This window comes from Ambystoma mexicanum, chromosome 3p (assembly GCF_040938575.1).
Source record: "Ambystoma mexicanum isolate Mex_15411 chromosome 3p, UKY_AmexF1_1, whole genome shotgun sequence".
Taxonomy (NCBI): domain Eukaryota; kingdom Metazoa; phylum Chordata; class Amphibia; order Caudata; family Ambystomatidae; genus Ambystoma; species Ambystoma mexicanum.
The window spans coordinates 563,442,932-563,459,951 of record NC_090925.1 but is presented as its reverse complement, the minus strand read 5'-3'; the positions used below and the strand labels follow the sequence as shown (position 1 = coordinate 563,459,951).

At 45.6% G+C, this 17,020-nt stretch overlaps 1 protein-coding gene across 6 annotated transcripts in view; it reads left to right on the top strand.

Annotated features, from left to right (window-relative positions):
- NCOA3 (nuclear receptor coactivator 3) overlaps positions 1-17,020 on the top strand; it is a 1,125,593-nt gene that overhangs the window by 1,041,325 nt on the left and 67,248 nt on the right. For all 6 annotated transcript variants that reach the window (XM_069651291.1, XM_069651290.1, XM_069651288.1 and 3 more), the window contains one exon: positions 14,625-14,766. In XM_069651291.1, the coding sequence (XP_069507392.1) occupies positions 14,625-14,766 (142 nt within the window). The remainder of the gene's footprint in view (positions 1-14,624; positions 14,767-17,020) is intronic.

Below are 17,020 nucleotides of genomic sequence, written 5' to 3'. Positions count from 1 at the left end.
CAACTCCCATATGCATCATCTTTTACAGTTGTCACACAGCACCTTCAGTGCAGTGGCACAGGGAAGTCTTTTAGATTTCCCAAGGTTTAAATATATTCTCTGGGATCAACTACTGTTTCCCAGAACAGTAAAGTGCAATTGACTTTACTTAGTATTGTACTTGCTAGACCCAGCACACCCTATCTTACAATAGAGTACTGGAGGGGTTACTTGGTATCCCCTGTGTCTAAATGCTCATTTGACATTTTGTGTGTTACCCTTTCCTCATTGAAATGGCTGGTGGCAGAGCTTTTGTTTTGAACTACCAAGGTTTGCATTTACCGCGACCGTTCGTGGACCTGGTAACGTTAACCACGGGAGTCATCTTTTTCACAATGGCGTCCAGCCATCCTTGTTAAAATGGTGCCCGGTCTTCTTATTTCGCCATGTCTTTGTGGAAAGGTCCTTCTAGAGTTTTTCTCTGCTTGCCAAACCAGGTTTGGTCTTTGTTAATTCGCCTTTGGCGGCCTTCAGGAGTGAAACCCGCCTCTGGCTCCAGGGTGTCTGGGGTAGGCAGGAAGTGAGGCAGGTGCCCGAAACTCCCTGTGCTTAGTCTCCTAGGAGACCCAAATGCACTCTTTGGTGATTGGCTGACTGTCCCGCAAGAACAGGCACCCTGCTGATGGCAGAGAACTAAATAAAAGGCAAGTCTCTTGGCTTCGACCACTGGACGAAGGAACTGAAGAAGAGCTTGAAGAGGATGACTGCTGATACCCCGGTGAAGCCCAGCTGCATGCTCGAATCGCCAAGTTTGCATCGACAGAGAAACCCCTGAAAGTACAGTGCAGGAGTCCCCCGACGTCCTCCCTCTTGTCCCCACGACTGAGGCCCAGGAACAATGAGATCTGTAGAGCTGCACAGGAACAGAAGTCTTCAGCTGCATCTTTTCTTCTTTACCAAGGTACTGTAAAACCAGTCTTAAGTGAACTTATCTCTTACCGTGGAAGTGCTTGTAACTTCGGCAACTCACAAGTCTAATCAGCTTGTGACCCTACATTTGGTTCTTCTTTTTATCAAAAACTCCTAAAATCTTGTGCAAAGACTTTTCCATTTACTTACCTGAAGTGCTGCATCCTATACAAAGACTTTGGCCTATTGACTTTGGCTTAGCCTATTGAATTGAATGACTCTTCAATTGCTACCTACTTGTGTTCGAATACCCTTTGCCTTTTACTTACTTTTAAAGAGTATTCTGAATGCCAACAGTAAGGTATTAATGTCCCCAGCACTCTTGTTACTGAAGTCACCTGTGGGTGTAGGTTGTGTCTGTGGGCCATCCCAAAAGGGCCTTGTCTGGTTCAGAACCTCGAAGTGTACAGTATTGAAGTATATTTGTTACTATTCTATTGCTCCCTTTTGAAGAAGGCTTTATAACTAACTGATACATTGCCTATGCAAGAAGCCTTGAGTGTAAGGATTTATTTGAATACCTGTAACTGAATATTTGTGTACCTCCACTACAGCTCACATTTCCCCTATTGGGATAAGCTTGGCTGCTCAACACGCTACCAAAACTGTGTAATAAAAGCTGATGCCCAAGGTTGGGTTGCCTATACCTGTAGTCATAATTGTTTGTAAGATAGGGTGTGCTGGGTCTAGAAAGTTACAATGGTAAGTAGTCAATTTCACTTTACTGCTCTGGGAAACAGTGGTGTATCCCAGAGAAGGTATCTAAACCTTGGGAAATCTGAAAGACTTCCCTGTGCCACTGCACTAAAGGTGCTGTGTGACACAATTGTAAAAGATGATGCTGCTGGAGTTGTCAGCTCCATAAACAAAAGAAACACAGAGGTAAAACTCGCACATAGATGAGAGAGTGGGAAAAAAGGGTCACACTCTCTCCGGGTTAAGAAAATCAAGTCCTCAAAATCCAGCAAAGTTGCTGGGGGTCTCTAAGGTGGAGGGAATTAGCACATTTTAGAGAATTCTCCCTAACACAGGGTATTGGGGTATTGCAACAACGCAAGGTTGCATCAACAAGTGGGATGGCTTAAACTGCAGGTCTTCTTGAGTCTATTTGGGTCTCACCAGGCTCGGAGTCGTTTTCAGAGTCCCCAGGTCGATTGGAAGGAAGGGCTACCGCAGGCTCTGGTTACACAGCAGGCTCTCCGGTCGCTGGAAATCATTTCAGCCATGTTTCCTTCATCTTCCTCTTCCGTTTCGGTTCCAGTGGTCGACTTTTCTTCAGCTTACAGGTTCGCAGTATTGATCAGGAACTACAGCACAACCTCTGTATTCTCGCCCCGCATTTTATAAGGAAGGGTGGTTTGGCTGTCCAATCAGGACAGCCAGCCCCCCCACTGGGATCTGTCCCCATTCAAGCAAGCCGTAAGACAAAGGGCTGGGGAGATTTGGACTCCTCCCTCACTTCCTGCTCTTACAGACAGACTGGAGCCTGGGCGGGGAGTCCAGGGGACTTCCGCTGAAGTCAGAAATCACACAAATGAATTTCCCGCCCTAGATGTCAGGGGAAGGAACAAGAAACGACAAACACTAAAATGGCGAAAAAAGACTGGCCATTTTGGTAAAATGAGCAATCTTGGGTGCCTTTACTGCAGCTGTGAACACAGCCCGCGGTAAAGGTGCACCAAATGAATGCAAGTTATCACTGCCACTAGTCATTGAAGTTCAGCTTGTCTCTGTAACAGAATTGTTACTGTTTTCATGTGAAAGGGGATACATTGCATCTCCCCAGCACTCCACATAAGGTTGGGTGTGCTGGCTTCACAGAATAAAATGTAAAAGGGATCCAAAGATCCTTTCTACCCTTGCGAACTGTAGTTCTCTCAAGGTTAGCAAAATAAAGTTGAAAGGGGAGCCCCTAGGGCAACCCAGCAACAACAGGCACGTATTGCCAATAAGTTGTTAAAGAGGATAACTTTTAAAAAGACACCTGGCGGCTCAGAAACAGATGGTAAGGCTTTTGGGAAGGCATCCATGAACTGGGTTAACTAGAGCCAGCGGACACGAGGCCCGGACACAACGTCGGGAACCAGTAAGACAGTCGCACATCAGTGCATGAAACAGGGGAGACCTGTGGTCAGAGACTAGTGGGGGAGCACTGACAAGCAAGCAAGGCGGCGGGAGAGCAAGCCCTGAAGCGCCTGATTGACACCTTCCTGTAAAGAAGGCTCCCCCACACACTGTACCAACTTGGGCCCGAGAACAGGGGGCCGGGTTGCAACACTGGGTAACTAGTAATCTCGCCGCGGCTAGTGGGAAAACAGTGAATAGCAGGGAGACCCAAGCTGAAGTCTGGGATCGGGCCAGCGAGCCAGAGGCAGACAAAGCAGACGGGACTCGAACGCCACGGCAGCCACACACAGCGATCGGGACATCACCCCAAGGGCACAGCTCAGACTTGGGGCACTAAGCATAAGGGGGACTTGGATCAAACCCAGGAGAATGGTAACTGCGACCTACCACGCTGAGGCAACTGCAAAACAGAAGCACGGCGTTGAGGAAGACCTAACTCAACACAATAGATTGAGCCCCAACTGAGTGAGACCATAACTCCAGGGGATACAAACAAGAAGCCTAGTGGCAAGGGACCGGATGGTTCTGAGGGACCCCCACACGGGAGAGGCGCCGACACAATCAGTGGTGCGCTCACCATACAAACTGCACCCACTGGAGAACCAGGTACTGGCGGAAACATGCCCTCAACAAAAAACAAAAAGGACTCAACGATCATAGACACCTTCAATGCTGCCACACATAAAGGGCAGCCACAAAATGCCCCAGAAATGCAAACCACGCAGCCAGACAAGGAGGCCACCGCCCAAGATCAGGTCCTGGAAGCCATCGCAGCTCTAAGATCCTTTATAGACACCAAAATAGAGGTCAAAACTGATGTGCATTTGTTGAGGCAAGATGTCCGCAACCTTACGGAGAGGGTCACGATGGCTGAAACAGAACTAAAAACAGCAGAAACTACCAAAGACTTAGAAAAGCGGATGATGGATCTAGAAAGAAGAAATGTGACGCTGGAGGCCAGGGCGGAAGACGCAGAAGGGCGCGCCCGGCGTAACAACTTTCGCCTGATAGGAGTCCCGGAGGGGATGGAAGGATCCGACCCTACAGACTTTGTTGAAAACCTGATACTGCAGGAAATTGGGGCAGGAGCACTGTTGCAGGGGTTCGTAGTAGAAAGGGCACACAGCTCCCTGCAAAAAAGACAGCTGCCGGGCTCACACCCTCGTCCATAATAGCAAAAATACTGGATTTTCGGGACAGAGAGACCATCCTGAAATTTTCCTGAACGGATGGGGAGATCTGCCGGGATAACGCCAGCATAGCAACATACCCAGACTACATGCGTGCAGTGCAAAGGGCAAGGAACTTATTTATGCCAATAAAGTTAAAACTCAGGAAACTAAACATCAAGTACATGCCGATGTACCCATCCAGACTTAAAGTACTTTATAAAGGACGAGCAGCGTTCTTGGAGACGCCGGCGGCAGCAGCCACAATGTGGTTGGAACACAACAACTTGGACGACGGAAAGGAGGCAGTGACATGAGAAGTGGCCGTCTCAGGGAAGAATTGGGGTAAGGGAGAGGCACACCATCAGAAGGGCACGCGGGTGATCAACTTGGAATAGTGGAGTACTTTGTGCTGTTGTATGGCAGGAGCGAAGTAGGAATCTTGATCAGAGCGTACAGGCGCACTCCACCAATTGTTCGCCATTGGCCAGTTGCTGACACATCACAGCCCGCACGCTGAAGCCTGAATGGGCCAAGCAGCTGCGGGGGTGCTTGAGCGCAGCAATCGTAGCGTGGCTGCTGAGCGCAGTTGTACAGTTTTGGTTTGGAGTTGGTAATGTTCTAAATCCTACACAAGATGCGGTATGTGACAAGAAGTGTGCATGTTTAGTAGTGTGCGACTGGAAAGGGGCGAGGGCTACCTGGGGTGTGAGACAATGGGGGGGGTTGAAACCAGGTCTGAGACTGAAGGGACTGGGGGGGGGGGGGGGGCAGAGGGGCGACCCACACACTGGGATGGCCAAAGAAAGTAAAGTACCGACGTGGAACGTACGCGGCCGGGGTACCTACATGCGCAGGAACCAAGTGAAATCCTTTCTTAACAGGAAAAGGGTGGCCATTGCACTGCTCCAGGTGACCCACCTGACGCAGCAAACCATGGAGGCGGTAACAGATCACTGGGATGGGCACTGCTATGGTGCTCCCTACTCAAGATATGCCCAGGGGTACTCATCTGGATAAGTCCAGCAGTCCCCTTTAAACTACTGAGCTGGGAGGCAGACCCATAGGGCCGGTATCTGGTAGTGAAAGGATGTGTGGAAGAGGTGGAAGTATGCATAGTAAATTCGTATTTCCCTAACCATGGGATCCCAAAACATGTAGACGTGCTGGGGGCCAAACTACCCCTACATAGGGAGAGTTTTTTCATATGGGGAGGAGACCTCAACTGTGTTAGGGACTGGGAGCTGGACAGGTCTAAACCAACAGCAACCAGAAACGATGCAGCGACGGGGGCACTAAACGTGCTGGTAGACGCACTGGACCTGGCAGATGTGTGGAGGGAGCTCCATCGCACAGACAGGGGTTACTAGTATTTCTCCTCGCCACACACCCTGCACACAAGAATTGACTACTTGTTCGTGGCCAAAAGCCACCAACCACAAATAGACTTGGCACAGTAGTTGGGCAGGTCGATATCAGACCACTTACTGCTACTGAGGACCTGGAAAACACAGGGCCCCAGGCCACCCGTACCATTATGGTGCATGGCACCAGACGCCCTGACGGACCAGACTTTCACGGAAGAGCTGTGAGACAAACTGGCGGAATACATAGAGATGAATGTAGGTAGCGTTGAAAAATGGGACACAGTCTGGGAGGCAATGAAAGTGGTGGTGAGGGGAGAGGCCATTGCAGGAGCGGGGGGGCATACGGAAAACACTAAGAGCGGAACTGGAAAAATTGAAGGATTTGATAAAGCACAAAGAGTCCAAAACACAGGGGTCACAGGATGAGGAGAAAGAGCTGACAGTTTCGAGAGAGCTGCCAAGAAGCATGGGGGAGGCGCTCTAAATTTGACTGCTCAGTGAAAACCCCCAAGGCACACGCAGAGGGAGACAGAATGGGCAGATTGCTGGACTGGCTGTGCAAAAGGGAACACCCACCACGCCAAACCATGGAGGCCAAAGACATAACAGGCACAGTACACAAGACCCAACAGGAGATCAATGATACATTCTGAGACTTTTACTCCCGTCTCTACAGCCACAACCAGCAGGTGTCACAATCGGACATATTAGACACACTAGATGAAATAGGCCTCCCCAAAATAAACCCAGCACAACAGGAAACCCTGGACGCAGAGATAACGGGAAGATATTGCAGATGCAATAAGGTCACTTGCTAAACACCAGGAAGCGATGGACTCCCCTGGAATTCTATAAAGCGTACAAGGCAGTCCTAACACCGGTACTGCTTGAGTTATAGCGGGAGGCATACACCAACGGGGACCTACCAGGGTCCATGAGGGAAACACTAATTATACCAATACATAAGCCTGGGAAACTGATGGACGAATGGGACTCTTATCGCCCACTAACGATGCTAAGATCCTGACCACGATATTAGCTAAACGCCTGAATAGGATAATGGGGGGCCTAATACATGGCAACCAAAATGGTTTCATACCGGGGCGGAGCACTGCGTTGAATTTATGCAGACTACAACACATCCGGGCGCAAACAGCTGGATCACGGAAGGAATACATCATACTCTCCCTAAACACCACAAAGGCGTTTGACTCAATATACTGGGAGTGGCTGGTGGCGACGTTAAAGGAGTTTGGATTTGGAGAGGGATTAATCCGATGGGGGCGGATACTGTACACGAACACAAAGGCCAGGGTAAAAACTGGGAGGCTGGTGTCTGCTATCTGGGATATAAAGAGAGGGACCAGACTGGGATGCCCACTGTCCCCAATGCTGTATGTGCTAGGTCTCGAGCCAATAGCAATCTACCTCAGGAAACAATACTTGGATGCTGGCATCGGGGTCAGAGAAGCGGGAGATTTGCTGTCACTTTACACAGACGACGTGCTGCTATATGTACAAGACCAGCATCTAAATGTTCCAATGATCCTAGATATACTTGATAACTATGCCCAGGTGTCCGGAATCAGTTTTAGCAGATCCAAATCCTGCATATTCCCGATAGCAGGGTTGAGGGGGAGGAACGTCGGTGAACTACCAGTGGTGGGATTCAACTGGTAGGTGGACTCGTTCAAATACCTAGGGGTAAACATAAAACATACACCAGAACAGATGCATGAACACAACACGGCGAAGGTGGTGCAGAGCTTGAGGAAGTCCATTAAATTTGGTCCAAACTGCCACTGTCACTATTAGGCAGGGTAGCCATCACCAAAATGATCATCCTACTGAGATTCTTGTACTTCTTCAACAACGTGCACGGTTATGTTAAGGCGTCTTTTTTCAGATCATTAGAAGTGCTGATCCGAGAGTTCTTGTGGGGCACCGCTCGCCACAGACTCTCACGAACAACGCTAAATTTACCATACGACAAAGGTGGGGGTGAAATTGCCAAACTTGGAGAGGTATTACCTGGCAGCCCAACTAAGTCCTTTAATTAAATGGTTGGCGGACGAGTCCACCTCAGAAACCGGCTTACTGCAACACTTGGTGGCCCCCATCAAACTAAAAGAAATATTGTGGGTAACACAGAGAGGCATGGAACACACCCCAATGGTGGTGCCACTGGGAAGGAAAGTATGGAGGAGGGCGCAAACCTTGCTGAAACTAGTAAACCCCTACTCACCCGAGGTGCAGATAGCAGCAGACCTATGTAGAGATAGCACAGACATGGCGGTGTTGAGAAGATGGGAGGGGAAAGGAATATATACGTGGGGAGACATATATGAGGACGGAGTCTTCAGGGAATTCGACTTCATGCAAGAAAATGAAGGGGTGCCGGGGGTGTGGGAGAGAGCAGTTTCTCTTGTACCAAAGAATCTGAAAAACGGCCATGCAAAAGTGGGAGGGTTGGCCAGAAGAACCACAGGAGGAACTACTGCTGACCCTAATGTACAACCTGAATAATGGCTGTCTGCCGAGCTCCAGATTATACAATATGCTAATAAATACACCCAATCCCAAGAGCATAACATTGAAAGAGCAATGGGAGTCAGCCACGGGCACAGATATAACGGAAAGAGAATGTGAGAGAATATTGGGCTACCCCAAAGCAGTAGCGAGGAACCACTGCTTCAAATTAATACAACTGAATGTACTGTACCGCACATACATGACCCCGCACAGGATAGCCACATTCAATAAGAATGCAAGTTCACAATGCCTGTGGTGCGGAGTTGAGGGAGCTGATCTACTGCACATGTTTTGGGAGTGCAGACGTACGAGAGGATTTTGGGCATGTGGAGAAAGCCTGCAGAGCGGCTGGGGTAATAAGATGAGTAGTCGCCAATAGTCGCCAAAGGAATGCCTGCTCGGGGTCTACCCCATAATCAGCAAACACACGCATGTGATTAGATCTGTGGACATGGCATGCATACTGGCTAAGAGAACCATTGCTATGTCCTGGAAATCTGCTGGGGGGGCCACAATACGGAAAATGGCGCAGGGAATTCGAGAGGTGGACAGAGGCAGAAACCAGAGTGTGGATGGAAGGGGTTAACAGGTCAGAGCCTGACGGCAATGGTAAGTGGGTTGCATGGAAGGCGCTGGTGTGGGACATGTTCCACCCATCTGACGACAAACATCCCTATACGAGTCAATCGGAGTAAAAGACACCAGCTCCTTGTCCGGACAGTCATTTGACTGTACTAAACTGACAATCGCCGGCCGTGAAACCTGGAGAGCAGAAAAATGCTGAGCCCCAGGTACTGCGGCGCTTGCCCCAACAGACATTGCAACACAGTATATGGCATGTGTAGGAAGTTATTTGTTATTAAACATTAGTATAAATGCAAGACATGGACAGAAAGCGAAATATTGAAATGCATGATTGTATGTATACAAATGCCAATAAAAATATTTTAAAATAAATTAGAAGTCCAAGGGACTTCAGTGGCACTGCACCTAAGGTGCTTTGTGTCACTATACAAAAAGCAGATGCCTATGGAGCTTGTCAGACTCCACAAAACAGTAAAACCCAAAAATCATAGTAATGAAAAACAAAGACGAGAGTGAGAAAAAGCTCCCACTCGGGTGGAAGTCACAAGCCCCAAGTCCAGCAAACGAGCTGGAGGTCTCTATGGTTGAAGGGAATTAGCACATAAATGAACATTCTCCCTAACACCCACCTATTATAACTGTCATCACAAATGTAGAGGTATATACTGTTCCTTGAATCTGTGTTCCATTAGTTATATTCAGAAAAGTATATTTGCAAGTTGGTTGATTCCGATTTCCTTGAGTGTCGCTGCATAACTGACAGGGTACTACTACCCTTGTATTATGGTGAAGTAATCTGAAATTAACTTATGCTTTTACTCCCCAAAAATAGGTGTGCCTTATTGATGTGTATACACAAGTCCAACTTACCTAGAAATACTGTTTGGTGTTCTAAATAAGGTCTGTGCTTTGATCAGTGTATTTAAAGCATAGTGTTGTGTTTTTATTATGTGTGTTTATATGCTTTGTTAGTACTTACTTACCCCCAAAAATCTCTTGGTCTGCTTGTATATTAAATAAACCCTTTATTTTTACAATACATAGTGTGCCAGAGATTCTTTGGACCATGTGTATAATACAATTTCTTTGTACAGATTCTACAACCCTCTCTCCCTCCTAAGATAAGCCTGGCTGCTCTGTCTACGCTACCATGAAATCTGGTGGTGTACAGCCTTGTACTAAGAGTGCAGTCTTGTACTATCCCAGTTGAATGCTTTTACTAAGCCCTTAGTTGTACTTCAGAAAAACTGTCCTAACACAAACCATCTAAGATTCAGGGGGTTTAGGGGTGGCACAGGACACTGATCCCAACCAAATGTTTGACCAAACTCCCATGGGTAGCAATGGTGGCGCAGTCTGGCTGCACACAGTGTAAGATATAGGCTGCTACGCTGCACTGGCATACTAAAATATATAGTTACTACATGTGTAATTTTGAAAATAGTTTGTACGGTCCAAGAAGTGCTTTGGGTTCAACATAAAACCTAGTAAGACAGTGGATCTATACATTGAGTTAAAGGTCATAGACCAACCCTACCCACTATTAAGCGAACTGTATTCCTGTGAAGGCCATTTTTTGGCCACCCCATATAAGGGGCTGTGTAACCACTAACCCTAGGGGAAGGCTAAAGCACCCAACCAAAAAGGGAAGCTAAACGTCTTTAAAGGTAAGTAACTTGGCAGAGTCACATTGTCATACTCTCCAGAAGATGAAGCATGCTGACACAAGGGTTGTTGGTCGACACACTTATCCATAGGAAAATTCCCCACACTGATATTCTGAACAATGTATAGATTTAGGATGCTAAATATCTAGATCTCAATTGTATCAAATAATTACTTGAGCACATAATGCACAGTATTAAAATACACAGTATGTTCATAAACAGCAAACTTTTACAGGAGAGTCAAAATACATTAATAGTCTCTGGTAAGTACTGAAAATCCAGTAATTGGCCTAGAACACTCCAAAGACCTATAGTTATATTTGGTTACATGTGGTTATATCGAATGGTAAAACAAAGAATTAATTTTGAAAGGGAAAAACACTTAAAGACGATTTATTTTTCGTTGTTTGTGAGTGTTCGGTGTGGGGAGGGGTTCCCCCCAAATTCCACATTTTGTAATACTTTTCCACCCACCCCAAAAACTATTTCTATTCCAAACCACGTATGTATATTGTAAAAAAAAGTGTTTTTTTTTAATTTGTTTAAAAATCCATTTGTTTTCTATTCGATGATATCACTGCATACAGTTATATTTCCAGTATTACAGTGCACTCCATCATTGGGTGTTGGAAACGAGAAGAGGAGGAGGTACCTTTTCGTTATACTAGGACCAAGTGTGTTTCAGTTGGCAACATGATCCCCTGTTGGGACTTATTTTCTTTTTGCTGTTTCTCATTGTCCTCCCCAAACCACCCCATGTTTTGGTTTTGTTTTGAACATCACCTGCCTTTTGGAGGCGAGTAAAACCTTTAAATTATTAGGCCCTAAACTTCAAAGAGATTTGGCCTAGTTCCATCAGTCAAGGTCGCAATAAAACCCTTTGCAGGAGATTAGAAGTCTTTACAGTAGACCAAACAAGTGTTGGCAAAGCCAACAGGCAGTTTGTAAGTGTTTTAGAATTGAAGAACAAAAGTAAAGTTCTTAGGAAGTCCCACTCCACATCCTGGCCCAAGTATCTGTTGCTGGGCAGATGTGATGTCTGGAGGCTGCCCTGGGTTGGACAGCCTCTGCCAGTTTGAATGGCACAGATCCTTACCATTGGTAAGCTATTTTAATAAAGCAACACTATATCCATCAAAGTATGTAACTGAAGGTAAGTACCTTGTTCTTTCGAAGCCATAGAACATTTTAAAAAAGGTTTACTTATGGTACAATTTCGCATTTCGGTGGTACAGAAATTGTGTACTGCTGAAAAGTTGAAAAATTGTAACGTACGTTCCCATTATAGCGAACAAAGGGGGTGAGGGTGTCCCCCGCATTCTTGTTCGCTAGAATGGGATCAGAGATTTCAGGGTGTCTGTTAGGCAAAGCTTGTATGGAGTACCCTCTGGGACCACTACACACAACTAGGATTACAGGTGTAAGCAAAGTCTGTACCACACAGTTTTTGGTAACGAGCTGAGCAGCCAGGCTTATCTCAAGAGGGAATGTGAGCTTGTAAGGGTGTTACACAAAGGTTTTCAATTACAAGTTTTCAGATAGACACTTAAACTCAAGGTTTCTTGGTAAAGCAATTATTAATTTATTAAACAATCATTTAGAAAGCATTCACTAAAGGAGGCAACCAATATCACACAATTATACTACAATACTGATTGAGACAAGAGGGAGGACATCGGAGGACTCCTGCACGGGGACAGATCACAAAGTTGCCAACTTGGCAAATCTTTGATTCCGGTTGCTGTTCTTCAGGCAAGCACACAAGCTGGTGTCCTTCTCCCTGGTCAATCCTAACCAGCTCTGAGAATAGTATCCAGGTGGCTTATGAGTTGATTGGTCCCACCAACTCAAAGAAGTCCTTGAAGGGGCTTCTCTGCCGAGGTGAACTTGGCGATTCGGACCTGCAGCAGGGCTCCACCGGGAAAACCAATGGTCCAGTAGTTGTAGCAGCCGTCCTCTTCCAGCTCGTCTTCGTTTTTTTGTTCCAGTGGTCGCTTTGCCTTTCAGTCCGAGAGAGACTCCTTTTAAACAGTTTTCTCCCATTCATTCCAGCCTAGCTGCCACTCACCCAGCAGGGTGGCTGTCCTTGCCGGACAGTCAGCCAGCCAATCACGCCAGAGTGCATTTGGGTCTCCTAGGAGACTAAGCACAGGGAGTTTTGGGCACCTCCTTTACTTCCTGCCCACCCCAGACACTCGGGCACCAGAAGCATAGGAACAAAGGGACCAAAACCTAGTTTGACGCGCAGAGACAAACTCTAGAAGGACCTTTCCAAAAAGAAATGGCGAAAAAAGAAGACCTGGACCTGTTTAAACAAAGGGGGCTGAGACACCATCTTGAAAAACATGGCTCCTGCGATTTTTAGCTACTGGTGTTCACGGTCGGGAAGTTCATTTTAAAACCACTGCCACCAGCCATTTCGATAGGAAAGGGTAGCATTTGACTGCTACATACGTTTCTAGACATAGGGGATACTAGGTAACCCCTCCATCATTCTATTGTAAGATAGTGTGTGCTGGGTCCAGGAATTTAAAAGACTAGTAAAGTCAATTTAACTTTACATTCTCTGGGAAAACAGTAGTTTATCCCACAGAAGGTATTTAAACCTTGGCACAGCCTAGAAAGGCTTCTCTGTGTCACTGCACTGAGGGTGCTTTGTAACACACATGAAAAGATGATGCCAATGGAGTTGTCTTAAAACACCATAATCCAAGAACACAAGAGTAAACACACAACAAAATACATGAGCGGGTGGGGAAAAAAGGCTCACACTCTCCAGGAAAACAAATCAAGTCCTCAAAATCCAGCAAAGTTGCTGGGGGTCTCTAAGGTGAAGGGAATTAGCACATCTATGAGAATAATCCCCAACGGTGTCCCCTGCAGCCTGGAAAATAAAGCTAGGAAAATAGAACCCTGCTGCGCCAGTTCCAGTCTACGCAAGTGAAGGGAACTGGTGTTGCAGGAATACAAGGGAGTCGGCGGCACACAACAAAGTGTGCCGCCAAAAGGTAACTAGGGGGAGAGCGGGTAAGGGTGTGTTTGGAAAATATTGCGTGATTATGCTGCATCACGCTTTTCGGATTCAACATTTTCGAATTTGTAATCGCATATATCCTGCTCTTTACCTTTTTTTTTTTTTTTTTTTTGTAAGGCATTCTTTTGGATAAGAGATCATTAGCAGCTTGGGTCAGACTATTCTTTTTAGATATCATTTGTCACCCTTCGTTGTACAGATATAGATTTTTTGTTACCCTCACTTCTTTAAATGGCTGGTGGCAGTGGTTTAATTTTTACTACCAGTGTGTTTTTTTTTAACACAGGCTGAACCCTCGGCTGCAGCACAGCACCCATGGGTGTCCATTTTTTATGCCATTTTCTTTTTGAGGTCTTTCTTGGCTTTTACTCTGTGTGTTGAACGGTTTGAGCCCTTTGTGTGTTTTGCCTTCGTAATTGCATTTCTAATGATTGTAGCTACTTAGCTTCACATGCGCCCACCCTTCTTCCCCGCTCGGATGGCAGGAACATAGACATCTTACTTCTCTCGTTCTGTACTCACAATAGTCATAAGGCTCCCTCACGGCAGAAAAAAATACAATCAGAGGGACCTGGACGCGTGAGGGATTTGGGGTACACTACACGTCACATTGGGGAAATTGTTACTGGCACGCCCATGTCTATGCCCCCTTTCGATCCTCGAAAGACAAGATGCAGTACTCTGCGGTTACCACTAGATGACTGACTATATGCACAGCAGGTGTATCTAAGCACATACAATCATCAGGAATGCTGTTCGCATGAACCGTTACAAACAATTGCCTTTTTAAAGAATGCTCAACTAAAACTTGTGTAAATAAATAATTTGTAACTGAAACCTCGAGTGTAAGTGTTACTTGTTTGCTTGTATTGACTGATTTCATCTCTACAGCACACATTTACCCCTCTTGAGATAGGCGTGAGATAGGCGTGGCTGCTCAGTCACTCTAACAACTTGTGTAGTACAGACCTATACAAAAGCCGATAAGTCTTGTGTAGTCTCACACAGTGTGACTGGACCAATTGTTGCCTAACAAACTTGATGTAGTAGTTCTTCCAATTAACCTAATGGTTAATAATAATGGTTACATGGTAGCATTTAAACTGTGTACAGTCTTATTCTTGGAACGTCAATGGTGACGAAGTACACATCAAGCCATTAAGGGGAACCTTTCTCTTGCATGTTTGTCCTGCAGTACATTTCCACAGCAGCAGTACAGTCACCAGGGAAACCCTGCAACGTATAACATGATGCACATGAATGGAGGTGGTGGACATATGGGACAAATGAACATGAGTAACCTGCCCATGTCGGGGATGCCTATGGGTCCAGATCAGGTAAGATCATAAATGGGTTTTAAAAATTATTTCAGAATCACTTTTTTATCTCCTTTTTCTGTGTGGATTTTACGTTTCTTTGCCAACAGACCTATTTAGCCACCTTTGCATATTTAGGTTTACAATATGTAACATCATTAATCGAACACTGTACATAATACGGAATATCAAAATGAAATTAACTTTGCTTTTAGTGTTATGAGATGGATGAGGGTATGCATGGGGTGCTATTGGTAAAAATTGTGTTTTTATTAGATGAAAATCCTGTCTACAAAATTGACAGGGATTGAGCCATGTGCGGATTCAACCATGTATGCTGAAAGTGGTTGATCGTTAACTACTTGTGATATCCGTTCTTCATTCAGCTCTATTTATAGTTTATTTTGAGTAACCTGTAGGGGGTCAGATCCTTGACTTTTAATCAAGAATGTGCCAATGCATCCAAGCTCTTGCAGCAAATCCAAGAAGTAATATGAGAAGCTATTTCTAACGCTGACCCAAATATTGTAATGTTTTCAGCAAGGGCACATTTACCCATTTCCTAATATGTTCAGCCAGCTTTCAAAAATGTCTTTTCTTCAAGTCACAGTTTTTACCACACTTTGCTGCCGTTTGTATTGTTTCCAGGTGTTCTGGAGGATATGAATGGCACCAGGTGGGTTTGATGAGTTGAGAGGGCAAGCAAGATTGCAGTGTTTTATGTTGAGGTTGCAGGTCGGAAGCACTCAGAGGTGTGCATGCATGAAAGCTTTCTAGCTGTGATATGTTGGAACAGGGCTCAGTTTGCCCTTGCCACTATCCAGTGGCAAGTGATAATTTACTATTGGCAAGTTAGAAATAGTGTGCTTTGTGTATATATGGAATTGGAGTGACGTTTTATGGTTGGTTAGTAGCTGGGAGCTTGACATTTTTACCCCTTTGTAGAAGGGCTTTTTGTCCAGAGGGGATACCTTATGCTTATACCGTGGGCATGCATCTGGGTATGGAGGTTTGTTTTGAAGGTACAGATTGATAGTCGGAATCTGGGGAGAGGTTCTTTTTGAACTCTGTGTGAGAGTGGCTAATTTGAGTTTTTGTATGGCGAGTGAAGTGGAGGAAAGATGAGTTAGTTCAAGAGGATAAGGGGTTTTCTTGTGTGTGGTTGTCGATTACAAGAATCATAGCCCCACCTTTGGTTGCGCTTTACCGAGCGTTGTATTGGAAGCGGCGGAAGGATGTACTGTTGCAGTTTTGGTATTCTGGACAAAGAAAAGGAATTCTTTCAACAACTTTGATAGAAATATATTTTGCATTTAAATAGGACATTGTAGCATTCTGTAGGATGTACTTCTGTCAAAGCTTAAATGTCATGTTTATTATCCCAGTAATATGTGCCATATCGGTCCATCCTCATGAACTGTAAACAGTGAGACAACAGTGGAGGTGAAATGTGCCTCCACTAACTGTGAAATGGAGTAGAACTCAATACTCTACAGCATGCACAAATATTGCAGAGTGTTAGGGAGAATTCTCAGAAATGTGCTAATTCCGTCCACCTTCGAGACCCCCAGCAACTTTGCTGGGTTTTGAGGACTTGGATTTTTTTCAACCTGGATAGAGTGAGACCCTTTTTCCCACTCTCTCATGTATTTTAATGTGATTTTATACTGTTTCTTTTGGTTATGGAGTCTGACAAACTCCATAGGCATCATCTTTTACATGGTGTCACACAGCACTTTCAGTGCAGTGACACAGGGAAGTCTTTCAGATTTCCCAAAGGTTTGAATACCTTCTGTGGGATAAACCACTGTTTCCCAGAGCAGTAAAGTGAACTTGACTTTACTTACTTGTATACTTTCTAGACCCAGCACACACTATCTTACACTAGCGTGCTGGAGGGGTTACCTAGTATCCCCTTTGTCTAGCTTCTCATGTAACAATTTTTATGTTACCCTTTCCTCACTGAATGGCTGGTGGCAGTAGTTTAGTTTTAACTACATGGTATACATTTATCGCGGGCTGCGTTCGCAGCTGCAGTAAAGCACCCAAGGGTGCCATTTTTATCAAAATGGCCCGTCTTCTTTTTTCGCCATTTCTTTGTGGAAAGGTCCTTCTTGAGATTTACTCTGCGTGCAAAATCGGGTTTGTTCCCATTGTTCGTTTTGCCTTTGGCAGGATTCACGAGTGAATGGCTCCCTGGTGTTTGGGGTAGGCAGGAAGTGAGGGAGGTGCCTGAAACTCCCTATGCGTAGTCTCCTAGGAGACCCAAATGTGG